This window comes from Sorex fumeus, unplaced genomic scaffold (assembly GCF_029834395.1).
Source record: "Sorex fumeus unplaced genomic scaffold, SorFum_2.1 ptg000051l, whole genome shotgun sequence".
Lineage (NCBI taxonomy): Eukaryota > Metazoa > Chordata > Mammalia > Eulipotyphla > Soricidae > Sorex > Sorex fumeus.
In genome coordinates, this window is record NW_026606108.1 from 38,020,638 (window position 1) to 38,038,873 (window position 18,236).

Genomic DNA, 18,236 nt, shown 5'->3' on the forward strand with positions numbered 1-18,236 from the left:
GCCGGTCTTTGGTAGGTTTATAGTTTTATGTACACCTGTGGTTTCTCATCCCAAATTTCACAAAACTCTTGTTTTATAATTTTATAAAAAATAGAAATATTGGGACACAAAAACACTCATTATTCTTGAAGCTTTCAGCACAATAGTTAAGATATGGACTCAGCTTAGGTATCTAAAGACAGACGAGTGGAGAATGAAGAAGGTGTTGCATGTATTTACATAGTGCAGCTGCAAATAATGATGAAATTATGCAGTTTACTGCATTGAATGAAAGTTGGGGATATCATGTTAGGCAAAGTAAGTCAGAAGAAAGGCTAATGCTGGATGGTCTCACCTGTGGTATATAAAATTAACAGGACAAGGGAATGTGAGGTACCAAAGGAAGGGAAACCTAGATTATTCTTGACCCTAGATTATAGAAATAAGAAGGACAGGGAAGGAAAGAAATGGAGTTGGGGGTAAGAGGCCGATAGGGGTAACAAGAGCAATGCTCAGGGGGCTTGGGTACATGGGTGGGGTAGAGGTATGGTATATATTTCTATATACACAGCTAACAACACTAAAAACATGAGACAGTCAAACCAAAGGAGAACCTGAGGACAGTGGTCAGGGGCAGTCTATGCTGGAGGTAGGATGGATGTTGGAACATTGTATGTCTGAAATTCAGCTGTGACTATCTTTGTAAATAACCAGAGTGAGTTTCTTAATTTTTGAAAAATATCCTCATAATTTTTTTGTTTAAAATTCATTTTTATCTTGAACCATACTTTATTTACAGTATGTAAGGGCTGTTTTTTCTTTAAAAATTTTTATTTTTTAATTACTGAGTTACATGGTTTACAATAATGTTAATATTTAGTGTTAAAATAAAGTTACTGCACTGTAACTAGTAAATTTTCCTATTTTGATTGTAGTAGGTACTCAAGATACTATAGATTATATGTTTTGATTCTTCCTCCCTCCCTCCCTCCCTCCCTTCCTTCCTTCCTTCCTTCCTTCCTTCCTTCCTTCCTTCTTTTTTGGGTCACACCCAGCAATGCTTAGGTGTATTTCCTGGCCCAGCTTTCAGGAAATTCTTCCTGGTGGTGTTTTGGGGGACCATATGGGATGCCGGGAATCGAGCCTGGGTCAGCCATGTGCAAGGCAAACTTCCTACCCACTGTACTATAGCTCTGGTCCCTGGTTTTGATTTTTTATTTAGTGTTATACTGTATTTGACATGATACTGTTTAATTTAATTCTTAAAAACTAAGGGTGCTCCTGTTGTACAGAAGGTGAAGCCGAGCATGCAAAGTCATAATAGCTAGGGAAAAATAGAACGGGAGATTTAAAATTCAGACCTTTGTGTGAATTGTAAAAGTTTGGGTTTTTACCTTCTAAGCAGTACTGTCTCCTTTGTGATACACTTTCAAACAAGACTATAAATGAAAGCAGTGTGCCTAATTAGTAGAAGTTTTAACAGTTTAGCTTTTTGTATGAATAGAACCCATATAAAGACTGTTCTAATTTCTTGTTTTACTTTTGTAGGAACTAAAAGATGTGGGCCATCGTGATCAGATGGCTGCAGCCAGAGGAATCTTGCAGAAAAATGTCCCGATTCTCTATACTGCATCCCAGGCGTGCCTCCAGCATCCTGATGTTGCAGCCTACAAAGCCAACAGGGATCTGATCTATAAGCAGCTGCAGCAGGCAGTCACCGGCATCTCCAATGCTGCACAGGCCACTGCGTCAGATGATGCCTCCCAGCACCATGGTGGAGGAGGAGGAGAACTGGCGTATGCACTCAACAACTTCGATGTAAGTTCTGTTTGGGAAGAGATGAAGCTTTCCTAAGGGGAGCAGGTGGGGTGAGGGGTGACCCAGTCCCTGGCAGTGCTTGGGGTGAGGGACAGACCATGTTATGCTGGAAAACCCTGGGCTTCTGCATGTAAGGCAGATATTGTAGCTCTTTGAGCCATTTCCCTTGCCCCAGAAACTGGAGGCTGTCATCATTTCTAGAAGTTAACAAATTTCTAGGAAAATACTTGTGATCAGGATTTCTAATGAAGGCTTATTTTTTACTTAGATTTGCAATCTTGGGGTCAGGATGTAGCTCAGGTGGTAGAGCACATGACCCACATGTTGGGAAGCCCTGGGTTTGTTCCCCGAGCATTGCTCTCCTGAACACTGCTGGGGGCAGCCCTAGTGGTTCCCAAGCACATTAGGAGTGGCTCTCACCCACTCCCTGCCTCCATCCCCTACTTTTTATGGATCATCTGTAAGTAGTCGTTGATAAAGTGTTTTCTTTATTTCCACCTTCTCTTCCTCCCTTCACCCTACTTTTCTTTTCACCCCGCTTTGTTAAACCTGTGAATTCTTTTATACAGCTTGTTTCCTTGCAGCCTTTTTTTTTTTTTTAATGGATTTGTTTGGTTCATTCCAACCCACATTTTGATCTTACAGCAGATGGGAAACTGGGAGACACACTGGAGCTCTTGGGTGCTTTTGCCCCTCAGCGACTCAGAGTCTAGTGCCGTGTTTCCGGGATTCAGGGCAGTCACTGCTTCTTGGGAGTGTGTGCTGTATGCTTGTTTGTTCAAAGAAGGTAGATTCTCTTGGCACGGGAGATACCATGATCTTGAAGGTGGTTTTTCCAGGGTGAGGCTTGTCCATTGCACTCCCGATATGCTGACTCCTGTGATTTTCCCAAATGTGGGAAACTAGACTGCATAATTTGGGGGCTGCATTCACATTCTCCCCTGGTGGGAGGGGGAAAGAAGATAGATTTGTAGGGGCCACTGAATGATATCCTTTGTTCCTCCTTGAGAAGTGGGTGATAGTCAAATAAGCTTGGGAACCTTGAGTCTAGTGGGAGACAAAAATAAACCATAAGTGATCATAACTGAAGTGCTGTTACCTTAATCTTCTTTGTCTAGGAATACTCTTCATTAACTACATTGTTTTACTTAACAATAATATTGTTTATATTAATAACCTAATTTAATTGTGTGTAATCAAGTTTTGGATTAAAATGCCTTTTTAGCATAGCACTATAGCACTGTCCTCCCGTTGTTTATTGATTTGCTCAAGCGGGCATCAGTAACGTCTCCATTGTGAGACTTCTTGTTACTGTTTTTGGCGTATCGAATACGCCACGGGGAGCTTGTCAGGCTCTGCCGTGTGGGCAGGATACTCTTGGTAGCTTGCCGCGCTCTCCGAGAGGGATGAAAGAATCGAACCTGAGTCAGCTGTGTGCAAGGCAAACGCCCAAAGCTCTGTGCTGTGCTATCGCTCCAGCCCATTTCCTGCATTTCAGGAAAGCAAATGCAAAAATATTGCCTTTTTAGCATAATTATCTTCTGTTAATGATATACACACCTGCCGAGTATATGTGTGTGTGTGTGTGTGTGTGTGTGTGTGCGTGCAGGTACACACACACACACACACACACACACACACTACTGTCCTGTGTATCAACTCTGATCTTTATTTTTGGGGTTTGGTTTTATAATTCTTACCCACAATGCTTCATGGCTTCCAGTAGATGGCAGCAGTTTAAGATTTAAAAAAAAAATTTTTTTTAAACCAACTATTGGGATTAATATTGAAAAAAAAATTAAGGGAAAATTTGCCTGCCGGATGATTTACCATCCTTTTAAAAGTAAAGAGTATTTCTTTTAAAAGTATACTGTCAATATAATGAAATGCATTGTGACACCCCCCCAATGGTGCTGTGGCGTTACTCTCAGCTTAGTGCTGTCAGTTAATGTGCTGTCTCCTTAGCCCTGCATTTTTTCTTTTGGGAGCAGTATTCATTAGGGCTCCAGAGCTATTCCTAGATCTATGCTCAAGAGTGATGCCTGACAGTGCTCAGGGAGCCCAAGAACAGTGCCAGGAATAAAATTGGTCCTGACCACGTGCAGTACAAGAACCTTACTTCCTGTAGCCCAGCCCGCTGCCTTTTTTTTTTTTTTTTTAATAAATCAGTTTGCTTACCTTTCCCTTTCCCTCTTCTTCCTTTGATTTACCCTTTACTTTGGCTCTGGTAATTGAGTCTTGCTGATGTAGATGCCTGATTTCTCACTTCCCACAAATCATAAAGGCAGTGTAAAGTCGACAGTCCACAGTGTTAGAATTGAATTGTTACATTGGGAATTCAAACATGAAGCTTAAACATGGTATTATAGCAAAATTTTTTGATGTACCTTACAATTACTGTCTCCATCCCAAATTGGCAGTATCAGTTATTGCTGCTTTTGAGTCAGTAAAGGTGACATTTCTGCCCTAAAATGAGTTACATCTATTCGTGGTCACTTAACTTCTTAGGTCTAAAGTGAAATTGCATTAATAAAGTGAGGAATTTGGACTAAATGATCTCCAGCCCATTGTAACTCTGTGTCTGTGATTATTCTCTACTCTTTTTTTTGTTGCTCAGAAGGTAATTTTTGCCACAGAAATCTTAATAATTTGGTAAGAGGGTGGAGCAGTTGTACAGTGGGGAATGCCTTTACCTTGTGCACAGCATACCTGGGTTTGACCCCTGGCATCTCCGAGCCTTGCAAGAGATGCCTGAGCATTGTCGAATGTGTCTCAAAACAGAAAACAATATGGTAAGAAAAGCCATCAGTGGAAATGTAGGTTAATCATGAACTCAGATGTTTAGTTTTGATGTTTAGTTTTGAAACTAAAGTTTCTTTGGAAAGGAAAGAAGAAATGTATACATGTAAAAGGAACACTTTTAAAAGAAAAAAAATTGGCAAATAAAGTTGGAAATTAATATGAATATAGTAGACCCTTTGAAGAAAATTGAGGGAAAAATATGTGCACACTTGTTACCAGTGTAAAGATTAATTGTATCATTGGAGAATTTGGAGGGAGGTCAATATTGCAGTCCTGGGGATGGTTAATGTTTAACTTTGTACTTAAAATTTGATTTTGATCTGAAGTGACTGCTTGTTGGTAAAGCTGAATTTAAACTCAGTCAGGTCAGTGAAGGGAAGACAGATGAAGCATTTATTCTTACTGGTATACTGATGCTTTACGGAATGCTTTTGTTGGGTTTCTATCTTTTTTTAAAAGATTACCTGAAGGTTTTTGAGCGATGTATATGTTGAATGTGGGACTGGGAAGATAACTCAAAGGGCTAAAGCACATCTTTTGCATATAGGAGTCTGGGTTTGATCACTGGCATCTACCTCATAGTCCCCTGAGTAACACCAGGAGCAACCCATAATAAGCACTGAATCAGTGTGGTTCAAAAAGAAGAAAAGGGGGAACTCTCTGTAGTATGAATCACATAAGACTAGAAAGAGAGAGGGAGAGAAGGAGGGAGAGGAGGGGAGGGGAAGGGAGTGGGGAGTGGAGAGAAGAGCGAGGAGAAAGTTTGTGTGTGTATTTTATTTTTGTTTTGGGGCCACATCCAGTGGTGCTCAGATGCTGGGGATTGAACCTTGGGAAGGTAAACATTCCATGTGCTGTGCTATTGTTACGGCTCCTAAAATGTTTATGAAATTAGGTGAGATAGTAAGGTGAGGGAAAAAGATTGAAATTATGAACATTTCTTTCTGAAACTTTGAGGAAAGAAGCAAGAAGCCATTTTTTCATTTTTATTTTTTTGTGGGGAAATAGTTCTGTTAATGTCATATAGGATTCTTTATATAGAAAAGTAAAATCAGGGCTGAAGTGATTTTCTTTTCATTATATAACCTATACAGTATTTGACTATTTTAATACTATATGGGCTTACTTTGAGATGTTCAGAATAAGTAGTGGGGAACAAAAGTTTTAGGGTGACATTATGTTTGCATTTGTAGTATTATGCAGGCCCTCTTCAGTGGGATAGTAATGCTCCAGTGTGTTCGTTGAGAAGTGATCTACATATGTAGGTTAACTTCAATGGGATCACCTGTTATTTGCTAAAAATATTTTTTCATGCTATTAAAATCTCATGTTTAAATTTTTATATTCCTTATCATGCTTTTCTCCCTTTGCAGAAACAAATCATTGTGGATCCCTTGAGCTTCAGCGAAGAGCGGTTTAGGCCTTCCCTAGAGGAGCGCCTGGAAAGCATTATTAGTGGGGCAGCGCTGATGGCTGACTCCTCCTGCACTCGGGATGATCGGCGGGAGAGAATCGTAGCTGAGTGTAATGCTGTCCGTCAGGCCCTGCAGGACTTGCTCTCAGAGTACATGGGCAATGTGAGTATCTGAACTGTTTTATATAAGAAAGAGTTTTTCGTAAGATTTGATAGATTTGAGTTGCTTTAACTATAAATATCAAATAATTTTCTTGTAGTTACTTGGCGCAGATTTCTAAAAAATTATTTATTTATTTTTTGCTTTTTTGGGTCACACCCAGCTATGCACAGGGGTTACTCCTGGCTCTGCACTCAGGAATTACTCCTGGCGGTGCTTGGGGGGACCATATGGGATGCCGGGGATCGAACCTGGATCGGCTGTGTGCAAGGCAAACGCCCTACCTGCTGTACTATCGCTTCGGCCCCTTTTTTATTTTTTAATATGTTTTAATTGAATCACTGTGAGATAGTTACAAAGCTTTCATGTTTAAGTTTTGGTCATACAATGATCAAATACCCATTCCTTCACCAATGTACATCTTCCACCACCAAAGTCTTCACTATCCCCCCAATCCCAACCCCTCCCCTGCCTGTGTGGCACACAATTTCCACAATACTCTCTCTCTATACTTACATTCAATATTTTGACACCAGTCCCACCATTATTATTTGGAATTTTCCCACCACCATTCAAACCTGCCGAAAAGGCAATGCTAGACAATTTGTTTTGTATTGCTTGTTATGAATAGCATATAATGTCTAGCAGCCGCATGCTCCTGGAATTCTAAAATTTTAATAATTAGGGTCTAGAGAGATCTCTGCAGCGAGTTGCTTGGTTCTGAGATTCCTTTGTGTGTCTCTGTGTTGTGGCTGTTAAGGAGTTTAATGAGTAGCTTGAGACAGTTCATGGACGTCACCTCAGAGTCCCATTTTGAGGGGGGTGGGAGAGAAGGAGAGGGACCAGCTCCTTGCCTGTCCTGTGAGTCCTGGCGTTTGCTGCTACTGCTCCGCATACCTGAGTTTCTCCTTGGGTTCTGGAAGATGGCGGCTGCAGGGATTCCTAGGGGGCAGGTGAAGGGACAGCATCTGCCCCCATCTGTAGTACCCCAGTGAATGTGGCCTATTGCAAAGTCCGGAGGCATCTGTGTAGCAAGCTGCTCGGTTCTGAGATTTGTTTGTGTGTCTATGGGGCAGTTTTTTTTTTTTTTTAAATAATGAATAAATGTATTTTTGTAAGCTCCTTGGCCAAGTTTTTATTTTGAAAAATTTTAAGCATATGAGTACCCACCACTGGGGCCCCTTGGAGGAGGGTGGGTTGAGTTTCCCTCCCTACCCCGAGCAGAGCCCGGCAGCTGAAGACCTCCGGTTCCAGCCACAGCCATGCTTAAGACCACTCTCCACACGTTCAGATGAGCCTCATGCATGAAGGAACCGGCCGAGGAACTTAGGTGTGTGGGACCTGGGACGTAGATCTCCAAGCCTGCTCGGATTGGGACTGGGGCCTCCTCCACCCAGATCCCCCATCTTCCAGGCGTCACACCCACCAACTGCCCCCGGCACTGTGTAATTCCAACAACGGCCAAGACCCAGAGACTATAAAACCCAGCTCCCAGAAGCGACATCTTATTACCTAGGTCTTACTCTGGAAAATGTGGCAGGCTATAAAAGTATCCTGCCCACACAGCAGAGTCTGGCAAACTCCCCGTGGCGTATTCAATATGCCAAAAACCAGTAACAATGATGGGTCTCATTTCCCTGACCCTGAAAGAGCCTCGAATGTGGCACTTTTAGGGCTAGGATGAAGGAGATGTTACTGGGGCCTGTTCCAGGCAGTCGATAACCAACAGGATGACAGTGATACAGTGATAAGTACCCACATACCCTCTGTTTAGATTCATCAGTTTTCTTGCATGCGTGTGTGTGTGTGTGTGTGTGTGTGTGTGTGTGTGTGTGTGTGTGGGGACAAAGTAGCAATCTTTAACTTTTTTTTTTTTGACGATCTACTTTTGGGTAGAAGGAACCAGAGAACCTGCCCTCCCTAAGGAAATTTTTTTTCCATGAACCATGTACAGTAGATAATTACCAAGTAGAGCAGTATTAGGCAAACTTGGTAGTGATTTTGAATTTTTAAGGTTGTGTTTGAAAACCTGTACTGTCAAACTTGACACTTGTGATGTCATCATCCCTGCTTCCCCTGCCCTTTTTTATAATAGAAACTTATTTTTTTAATACTGTCACAATCTCCATTTTTCTACTTCCTCTTTTGCTCAAATTACTTGCAAATTTAATGTCACTTAGGGCTTTTTTGGGGGGCCACACCTAGTGGTGCCTCAGGACTTACTTCAGAGAAAGTACTGATATCTGAGTACGCAGTACTGCCAAGAGATATCTGATATACTACATACTCAGATATCACTTTTGGCAGTGTTCAAGGCACCGTATTGTATGGGATGCCAGGAATAACCTTACACACTGTGCTAGTTCTCTGACTTTCTGACTTTTTTTAAAAAATTTTTTTTAGTTTATAAGTTACTTCACAATATTTGATTACATTTAATATTCAAACACCAATCCCACCACCATTACACCTTCCCACCACCAAATTTGGGATGTTTCCATCCCAAGCAGTCTCTGTCCCAAAACACAAACGAAAGAAAGAACATATTTTGTATTGTCTATTATGAAGAACTGCTGAACATGCTTACAAAAAAGTGTTCATGTAGAAAACACTGTGAAGATTGTTCTATTTTGGCAGCTGCCATTAAGACGTTCTATAAAATATCACTTGTTAAAGTTTGGGTGATGTGAGCTTTAGTATATATGTCTGAAAATACGTATATATGCATATATATATTTCCCTCTATGATTTGTTGCCTATTGTCTGAACCCCATCAAATATGGTGTGGTAATTATGGAAATGGGCAGGGAGTGTCATATGTCCAGGAAAATGGGTATTGAGTGTTTTATGTCCAGGAATATGTTCACTCATATGTGAAGCTTGGCCAGAGGGTGTGGAAAGAGGCTTGGAGCATGGCGGGTCCCTTGGGGCGGGGTGGGCTCTCAGGGTGATGCACAGGGTTACTCCTGGCTCTGCATTCAGGGCTTACTCCAGGCAGTGCTCGGGGGACCATCTGGGATGCTGGGAATTGAACCCAGGTGGGCCACGTGCAAGGCAAACGCTCACCCACTGTGCTGTGGCTCTAGCCCCTATATTGAGATTTTTAAGCCATGATTTAATTGTATCCTATCAATCTCATAAAAATAGAGTTGAATCAAATGAACAAAGTAGTTGATAAGTCAGTGAAAATATAGGACCTATTAAAAAATGCATTTCTTGCGCACTGGTGGAGGGATGGGTGTTTGATCATTGTATAATTGAAACCCAAGCACAAAAATTTGTAAGTCTGCAACTGTACTTCATGGTGTCTCACTAATTAAAAAAAATGCATTTCTAAGTTTGAAATGTAGGAAATTAAAGAATGGATAATTTGGATAATGGTTATGATGTTGGAGTCAAACTGGGGTATAAAGAACTCATGTGTGTAGGTCATTTCTCTTTTTGAGTAGCAAAACTACCCAAGTATCATTAGGTAACCATTATAAAATACTGCCTTTGGTGAGGAAGAGGATATGACAAATCTGTTCTCAGAAGCTCATACTGGAATTTGCTGTAACTAGTCTACAAGGTATACCTTGAATTTTGAGGTTAGTTGAAAAGCCATTACCTTTTTCTACCTCCGCTGAGTGCCATAGAAATAGTGCTTTTTCTTTGTATATCTGTTTTGTCATGGATATATGTAAGCAACATGGGAAACATTTGTAATTTAAAGATGTGGAAATGTGCATATGTCAGTGTCATTAAGGATATTGACATAATGTTTGATTATGCAGGTGAAAACTAGAATAATGATGTTTGCCTGAAATTTAAGGATAATTGTGTGCGTTTTGAAAGTAGATTCAACTTAAACTTTAGGAGATAGTTGCCTAATGATAAAAATACTTATAGTTTCTGTGCCAGAGAGGTAGTATAGGTGCTTTTCTTTCATATGGCTTGTACCACATATGGTGCCATGAGCACAGTCAGGAGTAAGCCTTGAGCGATGTTGGGTGTGACTCCAAAACCAAGCAAAACAAGGAAAGGTGAGTTGGGGAAATAGCACCGGGAACATGGGCACATGATTTTTATGCATGGGACCCCAATTCCATTTTCAGTCTGGTAGCACTCAGACTCCTGGCCCCAGCATTGCCAGTATAGCCCTAGAGATCCTGAAGTGCGTGCCCCCCCCCCCCCCCCCCCCCCCGGCCTAAGCAGCACCACCATATCCTTAGCCCTAGCATTGAATCACCTGGCTTGACTTTCTGAGTATCACCAAGTGGTGCCTGGTCCTCTGAGTATTGCTTTTGAGGCCATCCTGTTGTTCCTTGCTACACTCCTCTTTTTCAAAAATTTTAAAGCATTTTACTTTTATTTAGTTGTATTGAGAGTTTGTTTGGAGGTTCTAGCAGGGGAGCACAGCTGTTTCCCAAGTTTGTGTTCTTCTGGTCATAATTATCTTTTTTGAGACTGGATATGGGCTGGAGCGATAGCACAGCGGTAGGGCGTGTGCCTTGCACGCAGCCAACATGGCTGACCCGAGTTCGATTCCTCCGCCCCTCTTGGAGAGCCCGGCAAGCTACCGAGAGTATCTTGCCCGCACGGCAGAGCCTGGCAAGCTCCCCGTGACGTATTCGATATGCCAAACACAGTAACAACAAAGTCTCCAATGGAGACGTTACTGGGCCCACTCGAGCAAATAGATGAACAACGGGAGGGCCTTTACCTTTACCTTTACCTAGTTGTATTGACTCATGAAGCAGCTAACTAGACCCAGTGAAAGTGATGGATTGATGATAAAGGAGGAGGACAGGAAATATACTTTGGAGTGAACATTGTGATAAAAGTGGTCTGCAAGATAACTCCAAATGGGGATATATGTATGTGGAGAATGGAAACAATATGGTAAACTAAAACTGGTTCTTTTATTCCATAGAATATTGTAGACAAAGTAGTAATATCCAGAAGGATTCACATATTTTTACTTTTTCACATTCTCGATTTTTGTAATAATGTCATTGTTTTTTATAGATACTCTTAAAATTTAGCTGTTATTTCTTGAGTCTCTCTTCATCCTGTTTTGCCATTTGGCTCTGGTTCTTCTCCTTTTTTTGGTGAAGGGGTTAGATTGGTGCTGGGACCCAAATCCAGCACCTCACACATGCAAGGCAAGTGCTTATTTACTTCTGCCCTTGAGCCACTTTTGCTGTCCCCCCCTTCCTCTGATTTCTTAACTTTGGTTACAGACTAAAATTTCTGGGGAACTTTAAAAAATTTTTGTTGTAAGGTTGTGTCCTAATACTGTTAGAACGACTGGATACAAGTGCCAGTATTTAAAAAAAAATCCCCACATGATTCAGTTAATGCTTGCTTTTAAGTGTGAATGAACACCTGATCATTTATGGCATTTGTCCCTTTCTGTTTCACCTCATGACTTGTCACTTTCTCCATCTTGCAGTCTGTTCTGCCTATTCAGGGCAATCTGAGCTTATGCCTTCAGTAAAACATTTATTATATTTTTGAAATCCTCTTCCTTGTATCACTATCACTTGTCATCCCGTTGATTGTCAATTTACTTGAGTGGGCACCAGTAATGTCTCCATTCGTCCCAGACCTGAGATTTTTTTTTTTTAATGTAGGAGGAGTATTGCTATTTATTCAGCCACTGATACTGATTGAATTGTGCTTGAACTCCGCTTAGCCCTGAGATTTTAGCAGCCTCTCCTTACTCGTCGTTCCCAACGATTGGAGGCTCTTTCAGGATCAGGGGAATGAGACCTGTTATAGTTACTGTTTTTTGGCATATCAAATACGCCACGGGGAGCTTGTCAGGCTCTGCCCGTGCTTGCTGGGCTCTCCGAGAGGTATATATTTCTCTCTACGATTTGTTGCCCACTGTCTGAACCCCATCAAACATGGTGTGGTAATTATGGAAAATGGGTAGGAAGTGTCTTATGATTTGTCATGTGGTCCAGAAAGCAGCCTAGAGTGTGGTGGCATTTGAGTAGTAGAGGTTGGCTGCCAAGGCTGGTTCCCTTGGGGAAGGGAGGGCTCTTACCTGACCCCCTCTGGGCCGCCCCGAGTGAAAACAGCCTGGTGCGGAGTACGGTGGCATGGCTATGGGAGCTTCATTTTATGCTCCCTTCCGGGAAAAGCAGCCACGAGTTCTGGAGGGTGGCCAATGAAATTATCTGGTGCCAGCAGGGAGTGGCTTATGAGTGTGACCCCTGGGTCACTAGAGACTGGGGGAAGCAGGCAGAGGATCTCTGCTCCCGGGTCCCATTGAGCCCAGAGCCCAAGGTCACAAGGATGTGCATTACCTAGGTTCGGTGGGATTTCATTCATGCATGAGGCTCAGCTCGAGTGTGTGGAAAGCGGCCTGGAGCCTGGTGGCAGTTGGGTAGTGGAGGTCGGCTGCCGGGGCTGGGTCCCTTGGGGCGGGGAGGACTCTCACCTGCCTCCCCCTCTGGGGTGCCCTGAGTGAAAACAGCCTGGCACAGAGTCCTGTTCTTTTGTAGGACCTGCTCTTTTGTAGGACCCATTTTCTTCTCTGTTGAAGGCCATTTCATCATTTCACATTAATTTTTTTTTTTTGCTGGAGGTCATTTTTTTTATTTTACCCTGTTCTTTGCTGTTTGAAGTTGCTGTACCTAATTGTTGAATTGTTGTTTATATTATCCTTTATCCATGTAATTTCTGCAGCTAGGTTTTAAGCTTTTAAAAGAAGTAACTGTTTTTAAAATTCTGTCTTGGGGCCAGAAAGATAGCTCAGTGGACTGAGTTAATGAGAAACATTTTGCATGGTGGAAGTCTGAATTTGATCTCCTGTCTGATCCCTGAGCACCACCGGTGTGGTCCAAACCAACCTACATGCCTCCCAATAATCTTTCAAGATCTGGTAAAAAAGCTAGAAAGAGGTACTCAATGAATGCTTGCTTAGTAAAACTCTGGTTAATTTTAGAGAATGAATAAACAATTCTTGATTCATGGGTGTTAGTGAAAGACAAATACAAAGATCCTTGTCCTTGTGACCCTAACACTCTAGAGAAATGGTCTTCAATACTGGTTCACAGGTTGAAAACAACGTGTCTACGATTTTGGTTTTAACTGCCTGTTGCTGGGCTGGTAGTCAGGCAAGTTCTGAGGTTCACAGGTGTTATAAAGGTTGAAAAACATTGCTCTGTAGTGTTATGGGTGGGGGGAATGCAATAGACGATTTTTTAATATATTTTGTAGATAATATTTGTAGAAAGCTTAAATGAAATAACTCTGAGATAAGCAGCGAATGAAAGTGATAACTTGTAGCACTGTAGCACATCCTCCCGTTCGTTGTTCATTGATTTGCTCTAGTGGGCACCAGTAGTGTCTCCATTGTGATATCTTGTCTAAGAATTAAATTTAATTCATTAGGTAAGGACTAAACTACTGTTCGTAGATCCAGGGATTGGGAGACTAGCAATGTTAGTGCTCCTTCATTCATTGTGGTTTGGAAAGAGTAATCTTGGCTCTATTGCTGACTATATGAAGCTCTTAAGAGAGATTGATGTTAAAAATAATGCATTTGATCCTTAACATGATGAAAATGCCTCAGTAGAGCTTTTTTGACCATTCATTGGATATTTCATTGGATGTTTATACAAATGACTTCCGGGTTTACTTGAAAGGAAATGTGGTTATTGTGGTTAAGTATAAATTGATTCTGCTCTATCAGCCTAAGGTGCTTTGCCTTGTAGAGGTTCTAGAGAAAGAAAAAAAATAGCATGAATAGGTTTTGTAATCTTTAAAGGTTTAAGTGTGAGTGGATTGCAATTAAAATGTAGTTGAATTTGAAAAGTTATTGACACTTTATTTTTTCATAATTTGAGAATAATACATGTATATTATACATACATAAACATGGCTGACCCAAGTTCGATTCTTCTGCCCCTCTCGGAGATCCCAGCAAGCTACCAAGAGTATCTCACCCGGATGGCAAAGCCTGGCAAGCTACCTTTGACGTATTCAATATGCCAAACACAGTAACAAATCTCACGATGGAGACATTACTGGGTCCGCTCGAGCAAATATCGATGAACAATGGGAGGACAGTGACAGTACAGTGCTATACATAATATACATAATAATTATAATAATAACCAAACAACCAAAAAAAATTTTTTTTCATTTTCCTTTTTGGGTCTCACCCAGCAATGCTCAGGGGTTACTCCTGGCTCTGCACTTAGGAATTACTCCTGGCAGTGCTGGGGGAGCCATATGGGATGCTGGGATTGAACCTGGGTTGGCCACGTGCACAACAAACACCGCTGTGCTATTGCTCCAGCCGCACAACAATACTCTTAACACTTGAGACTATGTATTTCTAGTTTCTCCCCTCTTTTCTCAGTATTTTTTTTAAATTTTAAGATGATTTTCTGTGTTTCTTTGCATATAAACAAAATAGCCTAAATAAGTAGGATTTAAACTATTAGTTAATGGGTTGGGGCTTCTGGGTTTCATTTATTTCTTTCTTTGGTTTGAGAACCACCCCTGGTTGGTTCTTGGAGCTTACTCCTGGCTCTGTGCTCAGGGATCTCTCTTGGAGGTGCTCAGGGTTCCATGGAGCACACTGGGGATCAAAACCTGGGTCTACTTCATGCAAGGCAAGTACCCTAACCTTGCTGTATTATCTCTCCAGCCCCTTAAATTTTTTTCTAAAATAAAGCACAGGGTCTTAGAGACCTTTTTTTTTATTATTATTATTTATTTATTCTTGGGCTGGAGCGATATAGCACAGCGGGTAGGGCGTTCGCCTTACAAGCAGCCAACATGGCCGACCCGAGTTCGATTTCTCCGCCCCTCTCGGAGAGCCCGGCAAGCTACTGAGAGTATCTCGCCCGCACGGCAGAGCCTGGCAAGCTCCCCGTGACGTATTCGATATGCCAGACACAGTAACAACAAAGTCTCCAATGGAGACGTTACTGGGCCCGCTCAAGCAAATCGACGATCAACAGGAGGGCCTTTACCTTTACCTTTTATGTAGGAGTACTGCTATTTATTCAGCCACTGATTAGCTGATTGAATTGGGTATGAACTCCACCTTATTTTTTTTTTTCATAATTTCATTTTCTTTTCTTCTTATATTTATTGAATCACTGTGGGAAAAGTTACTAAGCTTTCAGATTTAAGTCTCGGTCATACAATGATCAAACACCTCTCCCTTCACCAGTACTCACTTTTCACCACCAAGAACCCCAATATAACCCTTTCCCACCCCTCCCAATGCCTGTGAGGCAGATGATTTCCACTTAACTCTTCTCTGCATTGATTACATTCATTATTTTGACGACTGCAGTTGCCCCGTCACTGCTGGCTCATACCTGGCTTTTCAATAAGCTCTGAGGTGGCGGCCACCTTCTGTGCGATCCAGATGCATTTCTGCCAAAAGCCGCTGGGTTTCGAGATTTGTTTCTGAGTCTCTGAGATCATGGCTGTTAATTAACTTGATTAGATGCCAGAGAGGCCATTTGTAGGCACCAACTTCGATCTCGCTGGGTTGGGGAAGAAAGGGCTGGTTCCACTCCCATCTGGTGAGACCCTGCGTGTCTCGTCACTGCAGACCCAAACCTGACGTCCAGTGTCCTCTGGAGGATGGTGGTCACCAGGCCGCCAAGGGGAACAGACCAAGGCATGAAACCTATTCCCACCTGGAGTGGCCCAGTACCAGTAACCTACTGCAGGAACAGGACGCATTTCTGCCAAAATCCTTTGGGTTCCGAGATTCGTTTCTGAGTCTCTGGGATCATGGCCGTTAAGCAGTTTGATCAGGAACCAGAGAGGCCTTGCCTCCAATTATATAGCTGAGCTGGAGGTGGTTTGTGGGTGTGTCTCCCACATACCTAACTTTTGGCCGTTTACTTTCTTGGTAAACTTTGCCCCAAGTTTTTGGGGTCTGGCCAAAGGCACAGCAGCAATTTTGGGGTATCTGGAAGTCTGACGGCGCCATCAGGCTGCTGATGCACTCGCCTCACAGGCACAGATTGACCTGCTGGTGGCACCATACCCCCGACCTTTTATTGCTATTGAATGGGCACAAGTTCGAAGCCCTCAGTTTCCTGCAGGGTTTAGAATAATCCGGACAGCTCTGCTGTCTGCAATTTCCGGCATTGTAGGGAATTTCATGCATACCACAGCCAGGTTAGCACCTATGTCAGCACCACAAAATGGGGTGCAAACCATGAGTATCAAAACTACAAAGATGTACTGTAAAATCTTATCACGCCGAAGGTTGTGTGTTCACGGGCTCACTGGATGGCACTGTCTCACCGCCTGCGTTCGGTGCTCTTGAGCCGCTGTGTGTGGCCTGGATCGGAACGGCTGTTGGCCAAGGGCAGACGGAAGAAGAAACGGGGGCCAGACCGTTCTATATCAATAGTAGTTTATTCCAATCCTCTTCACTCCTGTCTTATTCTGCCTCCTTCTCTCCTGGGCCCCAGTCTTGGAAGCTCTGACTCTGGATCTCTGGAGCCCGAGCTCTCTCGCTTCTCACTCCCTTTCCGAGCTTACGTCTTAGTTTATATAGCAGTCACATAAGGCCGTGACATAAAGGTGGGTTGAATACTGACGAATCAACAAAGAGAGGTAAAACCACTCCTCCAGGATATTAACTCAAGGATAAAATCTCATCTACAGAGATTACTTCAGATTACTAGGAGATCCACCCAAGGGTGGGATCCCAACAAGGGTGTGTTCTTCCCTCAGTTAGTAATCTACTAAAATAGTTGTAATAAATCTACTTCTAATATTTCTAGCAATGTCATTCTGTATGAGCACAGTAAGAGATATAAATTTAGTTTGGTTCTTCCTGAGAACATCTCACTATACATTCTGCAGTCCTCAGGCCAGGTTAATCTTCCTAGCTCCAGCAGGGTCCTAGTCTCGTTGTTACTTACTTTCGGATCATGACAGCATTTGTCCATGATCATGCCCTCAACTTATAGTTGAGTATCGTGACTCTTTGGCCTGGCCCATTTTGATGCCAGGGTAGCTCACTACTTGCCCTGGGTCCATTCAGTCCTTCGTTGGGACCCTGCTTTTGGGGTGCTAGGAACTAAGGGCAACTGAGTCAAGAAATCAGATGCCCAGGAGTAAATATTATTCGGAGTCAATCAACTCCCAAGTTACAAAGCATATTAACTGTCTTCCTGTGTCCACACAGAAAGGACATTGCTTACAATACAAGTTCAGTGTTCTTAGATGGGTGTGACCTGACAAACCTAAGCTACCTGAGGAAGGACGAAAGAGTGTTATCCTACAATGTACCATAGTCAAAAGGTAGGACCTCCGAGTAGCATGTGTATCAGCATAAAACAGCAAGCTACACAACCTAATTCACATGCCTCAACTTGGAGTGTGAGCCTATGCAAGGGTCACAACCCCAGTGAACACCTTGGCCAAGTGCGTAAGCACCACAGTTATAAAGATGTGAGAGCTCCACAGCCAAGCATCTGTGCAACCCCATCACTGCTGCATTGTAAGTAGCATCAATGAACAGGAAGAGACAGGAGTGTGGGGAGTGGGTAGGTACATAGGAGTGTGTGTGTGTGCAGGGATAGTGAGTTGCATTTCTTTGGAGCCCAGTATGTGTTTTATAAAGTTCTCTTTGAAGTTATTTTATTGCCAGTGGAAAGCCCTCCTTCTGAGAGAGCCCTATCTTTTTACTGCTGTAATCTTTTAGTTCACACTCTATTTTGATAAAGGACAAAGAATATACTAATTTTTGGTATGTTCCTTTTTCCCTTTGTTTTAGGGCATGTGGTTCAATTTTCCTGTAGTAGAGATTGTTGGAGCGATAGCACAGTGGGTAGGGCGTTTGCCTTGCACACGGCCGACCCGGGTTCAGTTTCTCCCTCTCAGAGAGCCCGGCAAGCTACTGAGAGTATCCTACCCCCATGGCAGAACCTGGCAAGCTCCCTGTGGCGTATTCAATATGCCAAAAACAGTAATAACAAGTCTTGCAATGGAGATGTTACTGGGCCTGTTTGAGCAAATCAATGAACAATGGGAGGACAGTGCTACAGTGCAGTGCTACGTCTATAATAACCTGATTGG

The 18,236-nt window shown here is 42.5% G+C and overlaps 1 protein-coding gene and 1 pseudogene across 2 annotated transcripts in view; both read left to right on the plus strand.

Annotated features, from left to right (window-relative positions):
* Positions 1–18,236, plus strand: part of CTNNA1 (catenin alpha 1) — a 297,107-nt gene that overhangs the window by 171,962 nt on the left and 106,909 nt on the right. For both annotated transcript variants that reach the window (XM_056124865.1, XM_056124866.1), the window contains exons 6-7: positions 1,528–1,797; positions 5,973–6,176. In XM_056124865.1, the coding sequence (XP_055980840.1) occupies positions 1,528–1,797; positions 5,973–6,176 (474 nt within the window). The remainder of the gene's footprint in view (positions 1–1,527; positions 1,798–5,972; positions 6,177–18,236) is intronic.
* On the plus strand, positions 2,587–2,741 carry LOC130033161 (uncharacterized; annotated as a pseudogene).